The sequence below is a fragment of the Gouania willdenowi genome, chromosome 11 (assembly GCF_900634775.1).
Source record: "Gouania willdenowi chromosome 11, fGouWil2.1, whole genome shotgun sequence".
Taxonomy (NCBI): domain Eukaryota; kingdom Metazoa; phylum Chordata; class Actinopteri; order Blenniiformes; family Gobiesocidae; genus Gouania; species Gouania willdenowi.
This window is the reverse complement of record NC_041054.1, coordinates 23,153,908-23,174,513: the sequence shown is the minus strand read 5'-3', so window position 1 is coordinate 23,174,513 and position 20,606 is coordinate 23,153,908. Positions and strand designations below refer to the sequence as shown.

General features: G+C 37.6%; 1 protein-coding gene across 2 annotated transcripts in view; it reads right to left on the bottom strand.

Moving 5' to 3' along the window:
• The window catches only part of trappc9 (trafficking protein particle complex subunit 9), a 312,616-nt gene that overhangs the window by 256,898 nt on the left and 35,112 nt on the right, over positions 1-20,606 (bottom strand). For both annotated transcript variants that reach the window (XM_028461358.1, XM_028461359.1), the window contains 4 exons: positions 19,247-19,390; positions 16,488-16,614; positions 12,932-13,077; positions 5,352-5,437 (listed from right to left, as the gene is read on the bottom strand). In XM_028461358.1, the coding sequence (XP_028317159.1) occupies positions 5,352-5,437; positions 12,932-13,077; positions 16,488-16,614; positions 19,247-19,390 (503 nt within the window). The remainder of the gene's footprint in view (positions 1-5,351; positions 5,438-12,931; positions 13,078-16,487; positions 16,615-19,246; positions 19,391-20,606) is intronic.

The following is a 20,606-nucleotide window of genomic DNA, read 5'->3' as shown; positions in this document are numbered from 1 at the left end:
GAGGCATTAAAGCTATTTAAAGGGAAGCTGGCTTTGCTTTTGTATTCCTGGTACACTCCCTCAAGCAACAAGACAGAGTGAGGTGACGTAATAACTGCATCAATCCCTTTGAGCAGACACTACCTCACTTTGAAAAAAGCTCCTCAGGAGTCTGATGACTAGGGAGCCATAGATATAAATTCAGCACTTTGGGACAATGCTAGGCTAATATTGGACAGAAGGAAGTGTCATTAACCTATCAGATAGAGTCAGTTTGCCTTCAGTCTTAAAAAGGTTAATTAGCTGGTTTCACCCACAATAACGATTAAAACATGCAAAACGAACTACATTCGTTGTGTTGGGTGGGATGGACTTCATTCTGCTAGCTAACCTTTTGAGTGGCTTTATACAGTGCTATCATAATAGTATTCATTGTTATGATTATTAGGATTTTTCTTTGTCGAAAACAAAAATGCACATTGTTACAGAAACAAAACACTCATTCTAACTAAAAGATAAATTATTAATTTGATAATTTCTTAATTGTTGAAAAGAGAAATGACTGTAAATGTTGCGAGTGTCCCTTTGAAAAAAGCTAAAGAGAAATGAAGGTTGCCGTACAAGGCATAAAATCTAGTGAAAGTCAAAAAAACACAAAAGCAAAGCAGTGTGTTAGAAGCTGGAACAGGGTGGCCACTGCAAAGGAGGCTCCACCAACCATGCCAAAATTATGGGTCACCTTCATGCAAGAAGAAAGTAAAAGTCACTCTGTGTGACTGTGTCCGTGTGTCAGTGAGTTTTTAGTAGACGGATGATCCATTGACGGTCTGTCTGAGGCATGGAGGAGATTGTGGCAACTTGCGTCACTCTCTACCTGTGACACTCTCCAGCACCACCCACAGTCTTCAGCTGCCATGGAAATGAAAGATTCAGCCTCTGCCTATTTATTTCTAATTCACCACATGATAAAAGCAATGATCTTTGACCTCATCTATGGGAGTGTTTCCAAAGGTTTTTTTAACTATAAATAAAGTCTTTAATCAAATATCTTTATGTTTTTTGTAATGCTTAGTTTTACGTTCTGCAACTTGCAGATTTTAGCTTGGTCAAGATTACAAGAAGAAATAGCCACCTGCTAAAACACTAAATCTAAATAACAAAAATACGATAAAATGGTTTTCCATACTTTTCTAAAAACCTATTAACAATTCCCATCAATACCTATTGGCCAAACCCAGGGCAGAATATTTAGGAATTATTAAAGAACATAAATGAGACACACGTAGGAACACATGTTTGAAACAAGTACTTGTTCCGCTGGTCACCTGTTTAAATCTTACCCGGTCCATCACTGTGGGATGTTGAGCAAGTCCCTTAACCCCCAACTGCTCCCCGGGGGCCACACCGTGGCTGCCCACTGCTCCTCAGTGATGGGTCAAATGCAGAGAACAAATTTCATATATGTGTAAACAAACGACAATAAATAAAGGCTGAAAGCCCCTGATTTTTTATTTTATTTCATTTTTTGTTTAATTATTAGATTAATTTTACTTCCTGGCTTATGTTCTCAAATTGCAATAGAGCTGGTAGACCTTGTCACTTCCTTAACTCGAGTAACAGAGCGTCCCTGACCAGCAGCATTTTTTGAATGAATAAATGTGCAGCAGAGAGATTACTCTGACCACATTATTTTTGATATATTATATATAAAATCATCACAGACACTGGTCCAAACTTGGACTGAGCTCCCCCCTCTGTGACTGGTCCTGGACTGTCTATCAGACAGGCCTCAGTCTGTCCTCAGCACTGGCTCACTTCAGGGCTGTGTCATCACTGTGTTCAGTTCTTTCCTGTTCACACTGCTAAAATACGACTGCTCACCCCAACAACCAGGCTGCCATATTGTTAAGTTTGCGGACCACTCAGAGCGCACAAACCACCGCCAAGATTAGAGGCACAAAGTCACCAGAAGGTAGTGCTGTAGAACCACCCAAATATCCATATTATGCCTCCAAACTTGTGTGGAAACTATCCACAATACCTTCTGAATCATCTTTAAAATTGAGCCCGTTCTTCCTTTTGACATGGACGATCACCTTGCCTAATTTCATTTAAATGCATTAAGAACTTTTTGAGAAATCCTGCTAACAAACATTCACATGAACAGTTGGATGGGCAAACGCTGCTGAATCATCCAACAGGAAGGAGGTTGAACACCTGGAGGGTTGCTGTAAAAATTATTCTCTGCATAAACATAAAGACCAAGGAGATACTTGGGGGGGAGCGGTGGATGTGGTCTCTGGCTTCAGGTAGTTGAGTGTACACCTGCGTGATGACATCACCAAGACTTCAAGCCTTTTGAAGAGGACTCTACTTTTACTTCCTCAGGCTGCTGAGGTGTGGCTGGTTTAAGGGGCGGGGCACAGTTCTGACCTCCTTTTTCAGACTTTTTTTTAACTTTTTTTTTTTTTGCTTTACTTCTTGCAGAGACACTACCATTAGTGACATGTGTTTGCACCCAAGTATTTGACCTTGAAATTACAATGCATGTATTCTTCTGTTTCAAGGTAAAAAATAATTTCAGATTTAGTGTAGAGGACTTATTGAGAGCAAGTACATCAAAGTGGATTTTCACACGGTTTCCAAATTACTGTTTAAAAAACCTGATAATCAAAACATTGTGGGATAGAAGATTTTGAAAACACATATATGATACACAATCAATCTTGAAACCCAAGCAAAAGATGTTAATATTGAGGAACAACCCAAATTAAGCAAACTGTTCAACATTTCACAAGCCTTTATAAAAAGGTTGTGCAGTGCATAATAAAAACAAGTTTCATGACAACCCAAAAGGTCTATCAGTTGGTTCTGCTGCTAAATGTTGCTGCAATTCCTCAACAGAGCATGTACTCCAACCCTGGATTTAAACTGGATCCGTAACTGCTCCGTAACTGCTGCAAAACAGCAACGCAGCTGATAGGTCTCCATTAAAGTCAATGTGTCAATTTCCACCACATGCGAATCTGTACCAGCACAGCACCGTCACTGCTGAGTCATGCTGTTAAACAAAAATAAGCCTGACAGGAGGTAGTGCATAGACAGAATAAAATATGTGGATTATTTTCAAAATAAAATACTCCGCGTTCAAGATGAAAAACGCCGACCTTCTGGGACCTCCAGTGGGCCCATTTGGGAATCTATCCGAAAACCGAGCAGATATTGGGACTCGGGGGGACCAGACATTTCGTTGTTTGGCCCGAGTTGAGCACTTTTAAAATTCTGTCACATATAAATCAAATTGTATTTCTCCATGGTTGAATCACATATACTGTATATCGCGTGATTACACGATACATTGCTGCAACAGATATACAGCAAAACTGCAGGCGGTGGAAATTGCTGGACAGCAAATTGCGCTGCAGAGCAGTTTCTGAGCAGATACGCATCCAGTGGAAATCCAGGGTAAAGAGGATGCAGAGCAGCTAAATAAACCTCCAACCTGTCCAAATCCATTTGCAAGCAGCTTTAAAATGGGTGCCAGAAATGGAAATGGCAACGTTACCACCCATCCTCACGCTCAACACAAAACTTTCACAGCAATTTGTTGTCAACATTCTGAATAATTAGAGGCAACATCACTTTTGGCAGGAGGCACATTGCATTTGGGCTCACCAGTTACACAGCTATCCAACAGCATAGAGTTTAACCCTTTTCCTACCATTCTTTCATTTAGGATTTTGATTACACTACATTTCAAGGTTGTCCCACAACACTGCTTTCATAACTGGACACAGCACCGAGAGGGAAGGAAAGCAATTTTCTGGGAAATATTTCAAACCCTTGAACTCACAAGGCAAGTGAGTATATGACATGTTTGTTTTAAATCATGAGGTGAACTAGAATCCCTGATGTGTGATGAAGCTTTTAAAAACAATTTTGCACAGGAAAAAAAAGAGGTGTCCTCACAATAGAACTGACAGGACAACGAGTGAAACAATAAAATGGCATCGCGAAAGCCACATTGTCTCTCCCTGGTGATGTTTTCTTCACAATATCATACAATGATTACAACAGGAAAATGTCAGGAAGGCTTTTAGGAAAACTAATTAGGAGATCAAACCACTATCACTTGTTCTGGAAATGCGAGGTGGAATTCTGATGAACTGTTTGATTTTCTGAAGCAAGAAAACCATCTCAGTAAATGTGCCATTACCACACTGGGTCAAATCTATACTGTGTATCACATAGCCCTAAGGTACACAGCTGTCAGGAAGCATCTTACTCATCGTCTACACTTAACCAGAATGACATTTAAAGCTGCGGTATACAGAATTCTCTTTTCGCTTCGTTTGGAAACCGAAACTTAAAATCCCAAACTGGTGTCACGTACTGAGTTTGTATCATGCTAAGATTGTATATGCGCATGTGCAATACCGGAAAATGAATTTTTGCTACTTCCGCTGTGCTGAGATTGTTCATTCAATTTCAATGTTAAATTTTGGCATAAAATGCACTTCACTGACAAACAACTTGCTGAAATATTTAGAATACATTATTACACTTCTTAACACACAATATTAACGTGAATTACAACTAAGATATTATTGTAATCTCAGTATGACATTTGTGCATCACAATTCCAGCACGGGTACAAACTCAGTACGTGACACCAGTGTCTTGTGAATGCTCTTAGCGATTATACAATATAGACAAGTGACAAATGTATGGACTTTATCTTGTGTTATTGGAGATTTTTCTGGTGTTTTAAAGACTCTGACATGAATGTTCGTATCACTCTGTAATTACTGTCCTGAGCAGCAGCTGCTGCGTCAGCTCGTCCCCGCCACAAGCTTAAACTGTTGCTTCTCCACCTCAGTCTGCCTTTTTCTGCTTGATTTGCCGTGTAACTGTTATGTCTAATGCCACGATGGAAACTTTTTCTGGGACGCCCGTTATTTCACTTTTACTACCGAGGGTACCTGAACGCGTCTGACTTCAGTTGAGCAACAAATAGTAACTCCCAAAGCAGCTCATGGAGCACATGTGTTTGTAGAAAGATCTCTGATTGGCTGAAATCCAGATTCTAGGAGCGTCACGGTCCTGGATTTATAAATGATTTATAAATTTTACAGGGCCAGGAGAAGGAGAATAGATTCACTGTCCATTAAGAACACTTTGATTACAATATGCTCAAAGATGATTATGGATTTTTGAACAAATGATGCCAAAAACTGTTACATATTGCAGCTTTAATGAAGAGACATGATGGAAACTGTTCTTGTAATCTGTTTAGTTTTCTTAAAATAATAATGTAATGCCAAGTCTCTACCAGTATAGTAAGAGATAGACAACCAAATAGTAAATATTACCATGTTCTCAACGCGGAGTTCATAAGGCATGGGGTTGTAGACCATCAGCTGCACTTCACAAACATCTCCTTGAACCCACTGGAAGTCTGAGAAAAGAGAGAGTTTCACAGCAGGTGAGCAGCCTTATGTGTTACTGTCCAAACTAAACAGTAACCAGAACAAACAGCAATGCAGAAAATGATGTTGGTATGTCTAAAAAGTGCATTTTTTTTTCTTTGCCTTTACCAATTCAGTTGTATTTGGTGGCGTTGAGCACAGGTAATAAGCAGGACTAAGGATGTTTAGGAAAGCATGGAGCACGCTAAATATATCATTCACTCTAATGGATACGTTAAAAAAAATCTCATGAAAAAAGCCAGTCTGGGAAATAAGCTGGGAGACATGCATGTTGTTTACAAGTAGTTTAGAGATTGGATGCAAACTGCCAGCACAAGGTTTGGGTCAATTACATTATTCAGTTGCAATTCCATTTTCAATTACTCATGTTCAATTACGATTGCAGCTACCAGCATTTTCCCAATAACAATTAAATTAATATTATTTTTTAACCTCAGATAGTCGATTACAATTATGGTCTCACTTAATAAAGTTCATTTACAATTAAACACAATTACTGAGCCTTCAATAAATAAGCTCATAAAAGTTAAGTTTCCTATTGTGTTAGCTTTCTGATAGCATCTCTTATGATAACGGGTCCTAAATCAGCTGTAAAATACATTAAAAACAGATATCTTATGAATTTCCAATCTATTGGAAATAGGCTTCCTAATCAATGAAAATATAGGTTTTAATATCTTTTTAAAATGTGGGAAAACTCGATATCAAACATTTTCATAATTGTGAATGAAATATGTGTAGAACTGTACATAAAACTGCAACATGGTTCCCCAATTTTGTGTTAAATTATAATTGACAATTTTGGTAGAATTTTCATGGCAATTAGAGCTGGGTATCATGGCCAGTTTCCTGAATCGATTTGATTCAGATTAATCAGGTTTTGAATCGAATAATCACGATTCAATTTCGATTCGATACTGATTGTCTTCATCTTGTCCATGTATTAGCTTTTTGACTAATACTGTAGTTTTCTCCCACAGTACATGTATGACTAGTGCACCTTTACATAAACAGGTATATACTGTTTGAATATTCAAAAAGTCATCCATTTGGAAAGTCAATTTATGTACTTGCTAAACAGGGCATGAAAAATCCATGTTCAGATCCAGACAGCAAAAAAGAATAATAGATGGCAAACTGCAGACATGCACCTTGGGAAATTAAAAGAGTTAAAGAAAAAAATGTCTGTAATACGAATGTCTAAAAAAAAAAAGTTGTACACAACATCAGGTCTCGCTCAGAGCAGTCTCTTATGGCCAGCCAATTGGGTGTGAAACATACATAAAAGAAATGGGAAAATAAAATGATTGCTGCCACTATGTGTTGTCTCAATTCAAGTCCTCAAGTGGTCATTGATATTCAGCACAAATCTCCAAAGGCCTTCAGCTCTTTGAAACCTCATTGTGCAAAGCTATAATTAATGTTCCTAGTCATTGCATGGTGACATGGATAGTTAAACACTGCCAGTGTTTTTTTATTTCCTTGCTCAGAGAGTATATTATTCTGTCAGGAAGCCTCGTGTGTACGATGAAAACCTGATTTCATTTACCAGAAAATGAACTCAAGACATTAACTGAGGTTTCTGCATTCTATATGGAATATTTCGTAAAATTGTTGCCGTTTAATCTTTTCCACTAAATAATGTATGTACACTCGAGGCCTGAGGACTGGAGCAAAGAGTATGCATGTAAAATGAAGCAATCGAAAAGCAAACACAATAAAACCTGATCAAAGCGGAGCTCCTGGGCTCTGTAGCAGTTTGTGGGTTTGTACAATGTACAGTATTTCTTTGGAGATAGTGAGTTAATGAACTACTAATGTTGTAGTCTTCATGATGTCACATTAACACACACAATCGTGTTACTCATTATGATTAGCACTCTATATGCAGCTCAGATTCTTGGTTCAAATTGCAAAATGAAAGAATATTTGAACCCATTTATCAAGAGATGCAAAGCCCAAACCAGAACTTATTTAGTAATCGATCAGTTCATTAGCAATGTGCCAGTATTGTAATATCTCAGTTAGTTGTACTTTTGAATGTGTGACCATAAGCGCAATTTTTTTTTTTTGTAACATCACAGTTCAAGCACAAGTGATTCATCATCAATTAAAGTTAGAACCTGTGTTCGACTCTAGCCTTGTGACGTTCCAGAATGAACTATGTGCTCATTGCTCCACATCAAACAACATGCGCACAAACAGGTCCGCTGAGATACACACCCTCACGAAAAAATACACTAGCATGCTTCAAAATAAATAGCACACACGGGGACTATCACTAAACAGTGTGAAAGAGAGGAAATAAGAGTGAAAACCCTCAGGCCAACACTAGTGGGTCCCTTTGACTTATATAGACCTCTAAAAAAAAAATGTAGTAAAACAAGAACTTTCCTCAACGAGATTGTAAAGCTATATTTAGACTGCAGGCAAATTCAACCCAAATCCAATCGTTTTGCCCATATGAGACCTGTATTCTATCTTTTAAAAACAGGTTGAACAGCAAAAACTGGATTTTTTTTTTTTTTTTTTTAAATCCAACCTTGGCAAATTTTATATGTGGTCCTAAATTATGGAGGATGAGGAGTGCCACAATTAAATAAATACACCATTCATTTATTTATTAAAAGTGTCAATAATTAATTAAATGTGTCAAAAATTTATTAAAACCAGTTTACATTTGAAATGTATGAAGTATAAACATTTCACTATTTATTTATTTCATGGTCTGCTTTTACAGCACTTCATAATCTAATTTTATCTGTCAAACTTGCCAGTCAAAGTCTGGGGGGGCGGGGTTAATATCAATCCAGCCAAATCCATTACTTTGGTCGTCACTCTTTCCAATCATGGCGGCTACGACAATGGAGGATGTGCATGAACTTTCCAGGGAGTTGGTGAGAGAGAATGTAGAATGTAGAAGCAGGAATACAGAGCAAAACCAACGTACAGACTGCATAGCACCACCCAGTGTATCAGAATAATGTTTACTAGCTTTGCCTCAATCCATTGTCGGGGATTGATTTAGCTTGACTTGATGTGCAGGGAACCAATCAAGTGTTAGGAACCCCCCCACAGACTTTGACAGGTAAAATGAATTCATGAAGTGCTGCAACACCAGACCATGAAATAAAAAAATAAAAAAATACTTAAATATTTATGCTTGATACTTTTCAGAATGTAAATGAAATGTAAACTTGATTTAATTCATTATTTACACATTTAATTCATTTTTTTACACATTTAATGAATTATTAAACAGTGTATTTATTTATTTAATTGTGGCACTCCTTGTCCTCAATACTAAATATGATCTCATCTGATATTTTGCAATGGGGCTGCTGTCTGAACGGCAGGGTCACATTCTATCCAACCTCTACGTCATCATCCTGATTGTGGAATAGACTTCTCCAATTTAAAGGTCCAGTATAATGCTATTTTTCACCCATCTCCATTTGTTCTAAGAACCCCAACAACATAGTGTTGGAGGTTTATTTTCCCAAACTGGCCTGTTTTCTGGAGTTTTAGCCCTCTCAAATGTCACTTTCATGATGCTCCTTAAAACGTAGGCGTGTCAGTAGATGCAAACTCCACACTACAGATGATCACCATAGCTATTGTCTTTTGCTATCTACACACTTGTTATTGTTTTCAGGAAAATAAAAAAAACCTGCACATTACAGTAAAACACATGGCTATTTAAGCGGCTATTGTGGTTGCAAGTCCGACAGGGTGCGTTTGTGTGAGTGTGTGTGTGCGGCAGCAGCAGCAGAGCAAACCGTCTAAGTCAGCCGCTTCAAATAGTCACCGGAGTGTTAAGCTACTAAGTCACCTGCTTGCCTTCTTCACCACTTCTAACCACAGGAATAGTCAATTGAAGGTGATAATCAATTGTCCAACCGCTGCATCGCATTGGGTCATCAAATCATGTCAAAGGTGATACTAGGCGATGTAACGGTTACTAAAAATTAAACGCTCAGAGATAATCTGAAAACGCTCACACTGCACTTCAGATTATCTACAGTATATACTGAATAATCTATATACTGAACGTAAATATATCATCTGTGGATAAAGGGACTAGTTGTTAAGGGAGCAGGCTTGTAATCGTAGGCTCACAGGTTCTAATCTCCCTGGTCCATCACTGTGGGATGTTGATCAGTCCCTTATATTAACCCTAACTTCTCCCTGGGCGCTACACCATTGCTGCTCACTGCTCCTCAGGGAGGGGTTAAATGCAAAGAACACATTTCGTGTATAGCTTTACATATATGACAAAGTATAATGTATATTCGATATTAAACAGCAGTGTTTGTTTTAGCTGTGAGGTAGTTTGAGAGGGAGGAGTTCACATTTTTATGTAGGGTAGGAGGAGCGCTGACTTTTTACAAAATGTGGAATAGCAAAGGAGGGAAGAAACAGAGCTTTTTCAACACTGAATGAGGCCAAAGGAATGTATATCACCACAGCAAAACCCCTATGATAAGTCCATCTTTCTTGTACAGCTTGAAGGCATGCTTGGCTATGAAGTGAATGAATGAACTTTATATATTTTCTGAACATGTATACAAAAATATAATTTTGAAATTATACACAAGTTTTAAAAAGGAGTAGGGTGAAGTATGCACTTTTAACTTTACCCATTTTTAATGCATTAGTTTATCTCCATTTATATCATTGCTATTATATATATACCCATATAAAAGTACATATAAACGTTTAATACTTTTACATTCATATATACAGACATACAAACACATACACTATTTAAAAATCCATATAAATGTATAGTACATGCATACCACCTAAACAAATACCCAGATGGTTATCCAACATATACTTAACAGCTTTAATGTTTGTTGTGCTTCACGAACACTACACTTTTATTAACTAATGCATCTATTAGTGGCATCCAAACATTGTATTGTCCATGGGACAGTGAATAAGCACTAAGATTTAAATGCCATTTCACTATAGACACTCTATGGGAGTGGAGCAGGGTGGAGTACACCCAACATGATAGTTGAATGGCTGAAATATTCAAAATGGTTAAGTCCACATATATAAGGATTAAAGGTGGGATGATGTATCGTCAATGGTACGAATGGTATCGCCAACAGAGCAAAATTATGACTATATGTCATATGTTAAGGCATTTGTGAGTTTTTTTAACCTTATTTAACCAGAAAAGTCTTAATGAGATTCATTTTTCAAGAGAGTCCTGAAATCAGTTAGGGGTTAAGGGACTTACTCGAAGTCCCACAGTGAATTCGAACCGGCGACCCTTCAGGTTATAAGTTCGCTTCCCTAACTATTAGGCCACCATTTTTGCATTCCATTTGCAAATGGATATTTAAAATTTGCATGTTAAATAGATTAATTTGGTTCCAATAATGCTATTCTTAACACTCCTATTGAGTTGAAAAGGTCATGCTCAGAGTTTAAGTCAAATAAAACCATCGTTATCTTTCCAGCTACAATTTATTTTATTGTTTCCCCTTTGATAAATATCATCTCTTATTGTTGTTGTGAGCCCATTATTGTATACTGGATCTGTGTATCATTTCAACCTTAACAGGGATATGTTCAAAGAAGTAAAGTTTTATTATGCACCTTTAGATCTATCATCTAAAGTGTATTCATGTGATTGGTTTTGTATTGCTTTAATGTGCTGTGTTGCTCTGAGTTAAGGAGAAATTCTATGTCAATTATCTGAGAGCCAGCTCTCCAGAGCAATTGAAAAAGGTTATGAGAAGCAACCTTTCTACTTTACATTGTACCAACAACATTGTCCTGACTGCAACCTCTCCATTATGTGATACCCAGATTTTCCTCGGCAACCTCTTCTGCCGTATTATTTACTGGCATTGTTTCCCCTCAGCAACCTCCATACTGAACTGTTTAACACTATGCCTCTGTATCCACCTGCCTTTTATGTGATCCCCTAATGTGTCTTCACAGCAATATCTCAGCTAAGTGGTACCAAAAATAAAATGTAACCACAGCAACCTCTCTGCTTTACTCTGTCCTGACATTGTACCACCAACAAAATATATAACCTTTAACTATCTACACAGCTTCAGAAAACAATGTTTTACTACTTCTAAAAACTACCAAAAAAACCAAAAAACCTGGAACCATTCAGTCACTCAACAGATCCCCCTCTTGCACACCAACTATAATGGTATTAGACACTTCTTTTATTACCAATTTTTGCATGATTTCAATTAAAGCTGATATCCGAAGTTTCTTGATTTGGTGAGGTTTCTCATGCACGGGAAATAAACATGTTTTAATCAAAACTAAAATAAATGTTTTATTAGTGAAAAACAATACTACACGTGTGTTGGTGTGTTAACCATTGTTATGATGTTTTGCGATGCGCGTGTACAAAAGTAGAGGCGTGGGGGAGAAGTGGAGCTGTTTATTGAGGGACATCGAGACGTTTGCTTTTGAATGTTCTCTTTTCAACCTCCGGATATCAGCTTTAAGTAAGAGTAGCAGCCTTCCTAAAAGGGTACCTGTAGTGAAAATATATATAACAAAAATGTGTTAAATGAATTACCAATAAACAAAATATGTGCACCTTTTTATAAAAAAAACACTTTCGAAGGACTTTTTAGAACCATTTTATACCTTCGGGCATCAACTATGGAGAGTCGCCATTTTGCACAGGATATGATGCACTTTAGTTGATTCTTGTTAGCAGTTGCTAGGCAACAGTGTTCCCTTGGTCTACAGTTTCTGAACAATGGTGGAGTGTAAAGCTAATGGATGTTATAACAACAGAAAAACCCTGCATAAACATTTATGTTGCGTCTCAAAGAGAAATACTGACACTAAGTCAGAGTTAGCCAGATGTTGGATCCATAATATCTGGTACGGGATACACACTTAAAACATTTCAATTCAGACAAAATTGAGTGAAATGCGAACACCGCTCCAACCTGAGCTGCTATTAAAGGGATCTGTGGGCTAAGCTAATATTTGTGCATGTCCAACACCTAACTACACGGCCTCATTTCTACTGCTCTGTCCGTTTGGCTAATTCTGCATGCTGAGTCAGCACAGGGCCGCATACAAGAAGCAGGCAGATGCAATGAATGGTGACACACTGCTGCTTGGCACCGAAAACTAACTGAAAAACTACACTTCCCACAATGTAAACGGACCTGTTGCACATCCCAAAATGCACAATTCAGTTAAAGCAACAGGCCAGGCCGATCAACAAAAGTGAGTTATATCCTGACAAAAATGGCGGCTCTCCACAGTTTATGCCAAAACGTATAAAATCATCCTTTGCATTTTTTTTTTTTTTTTGTTTTTTTAAAAGGTGCACATATTTTGTTTATTGGTAATAGATTAAACACAGGTTTTTTTCTATACATTTTCACTACAGGTACCCTTTAATCATAATAACATTCAGATTGACTGAGCTGCAGAAAGCAATCCAAGGGACTTACCTATCTTCTTACAGCGCTCATCACTTCTGTTGTGCATTATGATGGGTGAGTAGATGAATGGGCTGGCAGTGGACATATTTTGTCCGAGAAGGCCTTTCACTTTGTGCGGTCGCAGAGTGATGGGAAGATTGAGCAGCTTCACTGATCTAGTTTGGTTTTGAAAAAAGGATAAAAATAAAAAAAAATGTTACAGGATAGAATACTATGTACCACTGTAAAATGCATAACACAAACTTATTTTGAGAAAAGATCAGTAAAGCTTGTTCTAGTTTTTTTGAATAGATTATTTGTCATGCTTAATTGTATATTTTAGAGCTGAGTGGGGGTATATATATATATTACAGTTCGTCATAATGGATATTGCTTTTTAAGTTTGGAAATTCAGCCAAATGAGATAAATTCTCTCCTTAGTGCTTTCTAAAGTTAATCATGGAGTTTCACAAGGTTCAGTTTTAGGATCAATACGTTATACCTTATAGATTCTTCCAATGGGCAACAATATCAAGAGAATGATCAAAATTCCTTATTACGCAGCTCTATTTGTTTATGAAATCAAACTCCAGGAAAAAACTGATGAGATTTAGTTCCGTCCGAAACACCTCAGAAACAAATGGTAGCCAATGGTATCTTTGGATCAGGCACCCAGAAACACAGCAAAAAACCTATGTGTTATTTTTGATACCGACTTGACCTTTTACTCTCATCATTCAAATCTCAATGGATGCCTTAATTCACTTTCCCAATATCGCTAAAATCAGGAATATCTTGGCCCAGAGTGATGCTTAAAATTGAATCTATGCGTTTGTTACAACTAGACTAATTTAGTGTTAATACTTCACTTTCAGGATGTCCTGGGAACTCATTAAAAAGTCTGCAGTTATCCAGTATTGGCTTCCCTTCATTGGCTTCCTGTAAAATCTAGATCAGAATTTAAAACCCTCCTGTTAGCAAAGCTCCTAATGATCAAGCTCCAGTATTTCCTAAAGACATGTTAGTGCCCTATTGTCCAGGTAGAACAAGAATATAAAACTCCAACAGGAGGGAGAGCGTTCAGCCATCAGGCACCTCACTTTTAGAACCAGCTCCCTGTTTCTTTACGGGAGGCTGGTGTTCTCTTCATCTTTAAGCATAAATTTAAAATCTACTTATTTGACAAAGCTCAAATATTTCATTCCTCTGTCTTCATGGCATCTTCTCCATCTTGCATGGGTCTAAGAATACGGTACCACGCCTAACTCCTAACCTTTAAAGAGTAACTAAACCCCTGTTTTCTCCTGACCTGCCACTAGGAGGGAAACTCAAAAAATATCATGATTATGGGCGGGGTTCCTGAAGCGGTTAAGACACGCCCAGTCTATACTATAATCTCCAATGAACAATTTATGCGACGTTAACTAGCTACTCATTACTCAATATACATCTCTATTCACTCTTTTCTCAATCTAACCTACTCACCACAGATTGTAGAGCCCACAGGTGCTAGTTTTTATAAAAGAGGCGGGGCAAACAGTGCTTGTTTGTGACACAAGATGGTCCCAAAACGTCAAATTATCCTGTTCTCAGCCAATAGCATAAATCTATTGTACTGGCCAGGTTTCAACCCATAGAAGGAAGTCAATGACATTTTACAACAAAATATAACAAATTGAAATATATTGACTGAAATGTTGAGAGTTGGACCAGGATAGCACTACTTCATACCAAAATACATTTGTATTTAGCAGAAAAAAGTGGTTTTGGGTTTAGTTATTCTTTAAGTAGATTCTCCACCATGAGGCTTTCTCTCTTTTTAGGTGCTTTCCTCTTCAATCTCCACTCTAGCTTAACCATCCATATTTTTATTATCTGGCAGACCAAAATAGATTAGATGGGGCTTCAATCCATTGTAAATGTATACGTTGACACTAACATTTTTCTCTCTGCGGTTTGCGCTTTCTCCTTCATACTTTCTTCCTCTTGCGCTACTTTTTCTCTAACTGTCCTGGCATAGGAGCTGACAGCTCCTGATCTGTGTATTTTTACTATCCTGCTCTCCTGTCCCTAACCACTAACCCCAACCAGTCCTGCAGATGGCTGCCACCTCTGAGTCTGGTTCATCTGGAGTTTCCTCCTGTTAAAAGGGAGTTATTCCTCTCCATGGTCATTGATGCTTGCTCGAGATGAGTTTTATCATTAAAACATAACTTCTTTTTTTTTTGTGATGAGTGCCTTGAGATGTCTGGTTGTATTTGGTGCTATATAAATGAAGTTGATTTGAAAAGGCTTTGTGCTATCTTTACCCACAATGCAATGGTACATAAACTAAAGGGCATTATAGCTGTTTAACTTTATTAAACATTATGGTTTGGTTTCTCTTGGTTGACTTCCTTTTTAACAGTGTTTCTGCTTCCACAGCAACTTCATGGATGATAGAGTCATTATATTAGTTTATTTTGCCACTAAAGAGTTGTGATTTGTCTGTAGAGTACTGACCTTTTCTTGCTCCATCAACTCTCAGAGTTATAAACTCAGTCAGTGCCACTGATGTAATATTACATCATTTCAAATCCAAACGCTCAGTGCCACTGACGTAATATTACGTCAATTACGTTTTTTCACGGAGATTACTAAAAGACACCCTGGCGGAGGTCCCTCATCAACATCTAAGCTGCAATGTAATGTAGTGATCAACTGGTGCCCTGAAGGTGGCAGCAGCGCACCTTTTGATGTGAGATTAGCCACTGATGCTACCATTAGCTAAAGAGGGAGAAGCGGGTACGAGGGAGATTATGATGCTATGAAGTGAAATTGTAAAGTATCCAGCAGCTCACAACACCACATACTAACACAAAATATATGTGGACCTGAGTGGATTATTGATAATGTTGCGATCGTGAGATAAAACCATCAACTAACCGGGCTAAATGGGTCATCTCTGCGTGTCGGGAGGAAGAGAACGTTACGTCTGTGTGATTGACGGGGGGAGGAGATACAAAATACAGTAAGCAAAATAACTGTGAGCCAGATAGCAAAATAATAATAATTTTGCCATCAAAAGCCTTGCCTCAGTGTTGTTTTTTTAAGAAGGAAACCAATGTTCAGATGTTATAGTTTTCAATAAAGCAAAAATAAAGCTTTTTTTAGAAAAAGCCTGTTTTCTTAGCTTTTTGCTCTTAAACTGGCAATTTGTGTAAAAGGTGCTCTATTCAACTGCTGATTACGGAAGAACTAAACAATGAAAGTAGAGACTTTAATCTTTCAGAATCTGGTGTCAGATTTCAGATTGTCATAGTACAAAATATTATGTGGGTTTTTTAAACATCAGTCAAAATGCTTTAAAACGACTGGCACTGAGGAGGGTAGAAATTCTGAAAATGGCTAACAGTGAATGAGTTAAAAACAAAATGTACAATAAATGGTGACTTTACTACTTTGTGCACTGCAATCTATAAATTTTGTGCTGAATCTAAAATTACCCAAAACACAAACAATTGCCTTAACTTATGACTATAAGATCTAGAATATCTCCTTAAAGGTTTATCATTTCAAATTCAAACAGTCTTCATTCCTATCTTACCGAACAATAGGCAGCTTTGTAAAAGGAACAGGGGGTAACTTCATGCCATCAGGTAGGGTGATAACCTCCATTCCACCAGGACACTTTGAGGTGTAGTTCTCCAGACTCTGGGTCACCTCTTTCTTCTCTGTAAATGAAATAAGACAAAAAAAAGAATAAGGATTATAAATAAAGATTGGGACATTACCCACTTACCATTAAGCACTTTTTTGATTATCTTTTTTTGTTGAAAAAAATTAATTCTGCAATATATCGCGATATTACGTCGAGCAATTCTCGGATCGATTCAAAATGAAACCATATCAGGTTTTTTTTAATTTATTTTTAAATCTATTTTTTGTTTACCTTGATTTAACCAAGATTGTAACTGCACAAAGAAGTGTGCTGAAAACTGGGCATGTTGACCATCTCTTTTTTTTTTTTGAAAAAACACAGTACTAACTTTCTGCATTTCTTTGTTGTTCTAGGCATAAACCTCAGTTAAGTTGCACTAAAGTCAAATTTGGTTTAAAAGCCACAGGCAGATTGTATGTTATCGTTTTATTTTAGGTTGCTGGCACATGGTATGTTAAAGCCAATGTTTTGAGGGTAAAATATGCCAATAAAATATATTTCATACATAATATCTCATGAAGGTGTACAAATTTACAAATTTGTTGTTTAAGTCATACATAAAAAAAAAATTTTAAAAAAAATCACAATAATCGCCTTTATACTTTAATATCGGGATATATTGTATCATATCGCATCGTCACCTAGGTATCGCCAGGCAATACACACCCCTACTTACGGATTACGTATGCTAAAAATGTAGGAAAATTATAAAAACAATATAAAATGAAGACACCCCAAAGCAAACAAAGTTGAACTTGCTGATCTGCTCTTGTATGCAATCATGGAGAGAATATTGTTAACATCTTTCTGGTGCCAGAACTTTTGGGGAAGTGGTCAGCGGAGAGGACTGTGTGAAAATGCTGAGAGAAATTTCACTAATGTGGTTAGTAAAGGGTGGTGGTCATTTATTAAACAACTGTGTTACAAATGGACAAAAGCGATCACTTCAAATAAAATTTAATATATATAACATAAAAATTTTAAGACGAGGAAAGGCCTTAGGTGTTAGGATAGGCAGGCCATATGTCTTAAACCATTACCCAACTGCTCTACTTAACTCATTCAGTGCCGCCCATTTTCAAAATTTCTACCCCTTCAGTGCCAGCCATTTCAGAGCATTTTGACTAATTTTTAAAGACCCACAGAATATTTTGTACTAAGACAATCTGAATCCTGAAAGATTAAAGTCTCTAATTTCATCAGAAAAAATAATTTTGTTTCTAGCATGTTTCGTTCTTCTGTAATCAGCAGTTGAATAGAGGCAAGTTTCACACAAATCGCCACTTTGTGACAAAAAGCTTAGAAAAAACGGCTTTTTCAAAAAAAAAAAAAAAAACCTATTAGTGACTTTGAAGCAATTTTTTTTTGCTTTAGGGACACCTCAATGGTTTCCTTCTATAAAACTACCAAAACAACACTGAAATCGGGCTTTTGATGGCAACATTATTATTATTTTGCTATCTTTGTCAGAGTTGAATGGATTTCTTACTGTATTTTGGTCGTCCTCCAAGGCTCTCCCCGTTCCCACACACGCAATTTCCTCCTCATCCCGGACATGCCGAGTGTCAGCGTTTCCCCCCTTTTTTGCGATCGTTTTATCTCACCATCATCACCATCAATAGTTCCACACATGCTCTGGTCGAGTGTGAGCTGCTGGGAACTTCAGCATCAACTCTCGTAGCGCCATTTTCTGCCTTGTAAACTTCTTTCCTTTCCCTCTGAGCTCTGCCAATAACGAGTGATCTCTCATCCAAAGGTGCTCTGCTGCCACCCGTTGATCACTACATCATTGTACAAGTTAGATATTCACCGGAGAGCTTCGTCACACTGTCTCCTAGCAACCCCAGCCGAAAAACACAATTCACGTCTATAGATGTGAATGGCACTCAATGAGTTAATACACATACACTAATTTACATACATACAGAATATTCACTACTTTTTTTATGTAATACTTTTTCAATGCATTCATGTTTTTTGTTATTCAAAACTGTACGCTTTTAGTCCTATTAACTTTTACAACTTGAAATAGAGAAAATAAAGATGTAATGCCTCAAACACCCGACTATTCTTATTCTATAGGGTCCACCTGATCCCACTTATATACAGCATATGAATATGGCAAATTCCGATAGGAATCTCATTGGAGAGAAGAAACATGGCAATCTTCTTCCTCTAGTCCACAGCAAAACAGTATGGTAGTAATCCCTGTAATTTGATGCCTGTGAAGCTCCAGACATTTCTATTTCATTCAGCAAAGCTGTTTTTACATGGTTTAACGCCTTTAGAAGATCTCCCTATGCTAACTTTTAATATTTTATTCAGTCAGCTTGCTTCCTTAGTATTCTACTTCTCAAGTTGCTCACTTTTAATGTTCAACAATCAACAAAGGATTAAACAAGCTTCTTTCTTCTGTTTCACTCTGCTCTACAAAGAATTTAATCTCTCCTGGATGACTAGGATTTCTGCACTCCCAACAAGCTGAATTTGTTATACATGTATTTAACACTAAAGTATAACCCTCTGTCATCACAACGGAGGAGGGGTGCTTGTTTGTCTGTTTTTAAAGGCTGGCAAAAGCAAAAAAACTGAAAGATTGTCAGAAGTCTGTGCAAAGGAGTCTAAGATTTCATCTTTAAGCTGACCTTGATCGGACAGGAAATCCAGCATGGTCTGCAGCAGGAAGGACAGGTGGCGCACAGACAGGGCCGGGTTCCCCATGCGACGGGAGGCGTACACCAACTCGTGCAGTAGGCGCACCTGCACAGCAGCCCAGCCTCTGTGAGGACCTGGGAGAGAAAAAGTTAAGTCAGCACAAAGATTATTGCATACAAATGGATTGTACCACACATAACACAACTGTATACACCAAGCTCTTAATAAGCCTAAGCTTCAATGAATAGAACCATGTTCTGAGGTACTTTGACCATTGGATTTATAAGTGAACATAAAACAGTTTGTTATTACTGGACCGGGGGATGTGAATTGCTACCATGAACCCAAGCAAAAAGCAAATGTCACTATTGACGTCTTAGTAGTTCGAAGTCTCATTGTCAGTGGGTGGAATAATGCTCAAACTGCTCAACCATAAATGTCATATCTAGAATTTGAATCTATTTTCAAGTATAAATGCAAATCATCAAGAATTACGATTTATTTGATTTCTATTTTAGGCGAACACATCTGTCCCGGTTCACTTTTTTCCCTCTACATATAAGTCACATATAATGTTTGATGGTGTGTTGAGAATGAGAAACCCTAGAATGTGCTTGCCTAATTTGCTCTAGACATTGTTTGTGTGTTCACATTGACCCAATTGAAGTGAACTTTCAGGGTTTATCAGTAAAAGCACTCTAGTATTCCAGCCCAATCTCATGGAGTTCAAGACAATGACACCAAATGTACTTTGGTTAATCATTTGTGCCTGGCACCACAATTTCTGCATTATTTACATGCTACACAGCACATAACATTACGTGTCATGCAGCACGTAATATTGGGAATCACAAGTATAGTTTGTGCTGCGTGTCACTTAAGGTTGTGGCGTTTCCTTGTGGTGACTGCAAAGCATTTTAATGAGAGTTATCCCCTTAACCATAACCCAAACCTTGAGTTAAGTATTTTTATAATATGGAATCGCAGGAAATAACTTCCAAACGTAACACATTGGGTTTAGAGTTCCCTCAAATAAGCCCAAGCAGGTTGCCATGTGCCTTCCATGTGGCTACTACCATAAGGGTTTTTCAGCAATGGTTGACCTTCTGAATAGTTCTTACATTGCAATAAATCAACTGATGGTACACCTTAGAAACCACATAGGGTTCTTGTTCACCTCTATAACCAAAACCATTCATGACTAGTTACTTTGCTTGGTCAGGTGTCAAATGTAGGTAAGGTTCTGGTAGTTCCAAGTTTCTCCCTTTTCCAAATAATTGAAACCACAGCACTTTCAGGGACCTTTCATGCTGATGAAAAATGTATTTATCCTTTCTCAAGGTTTATGCC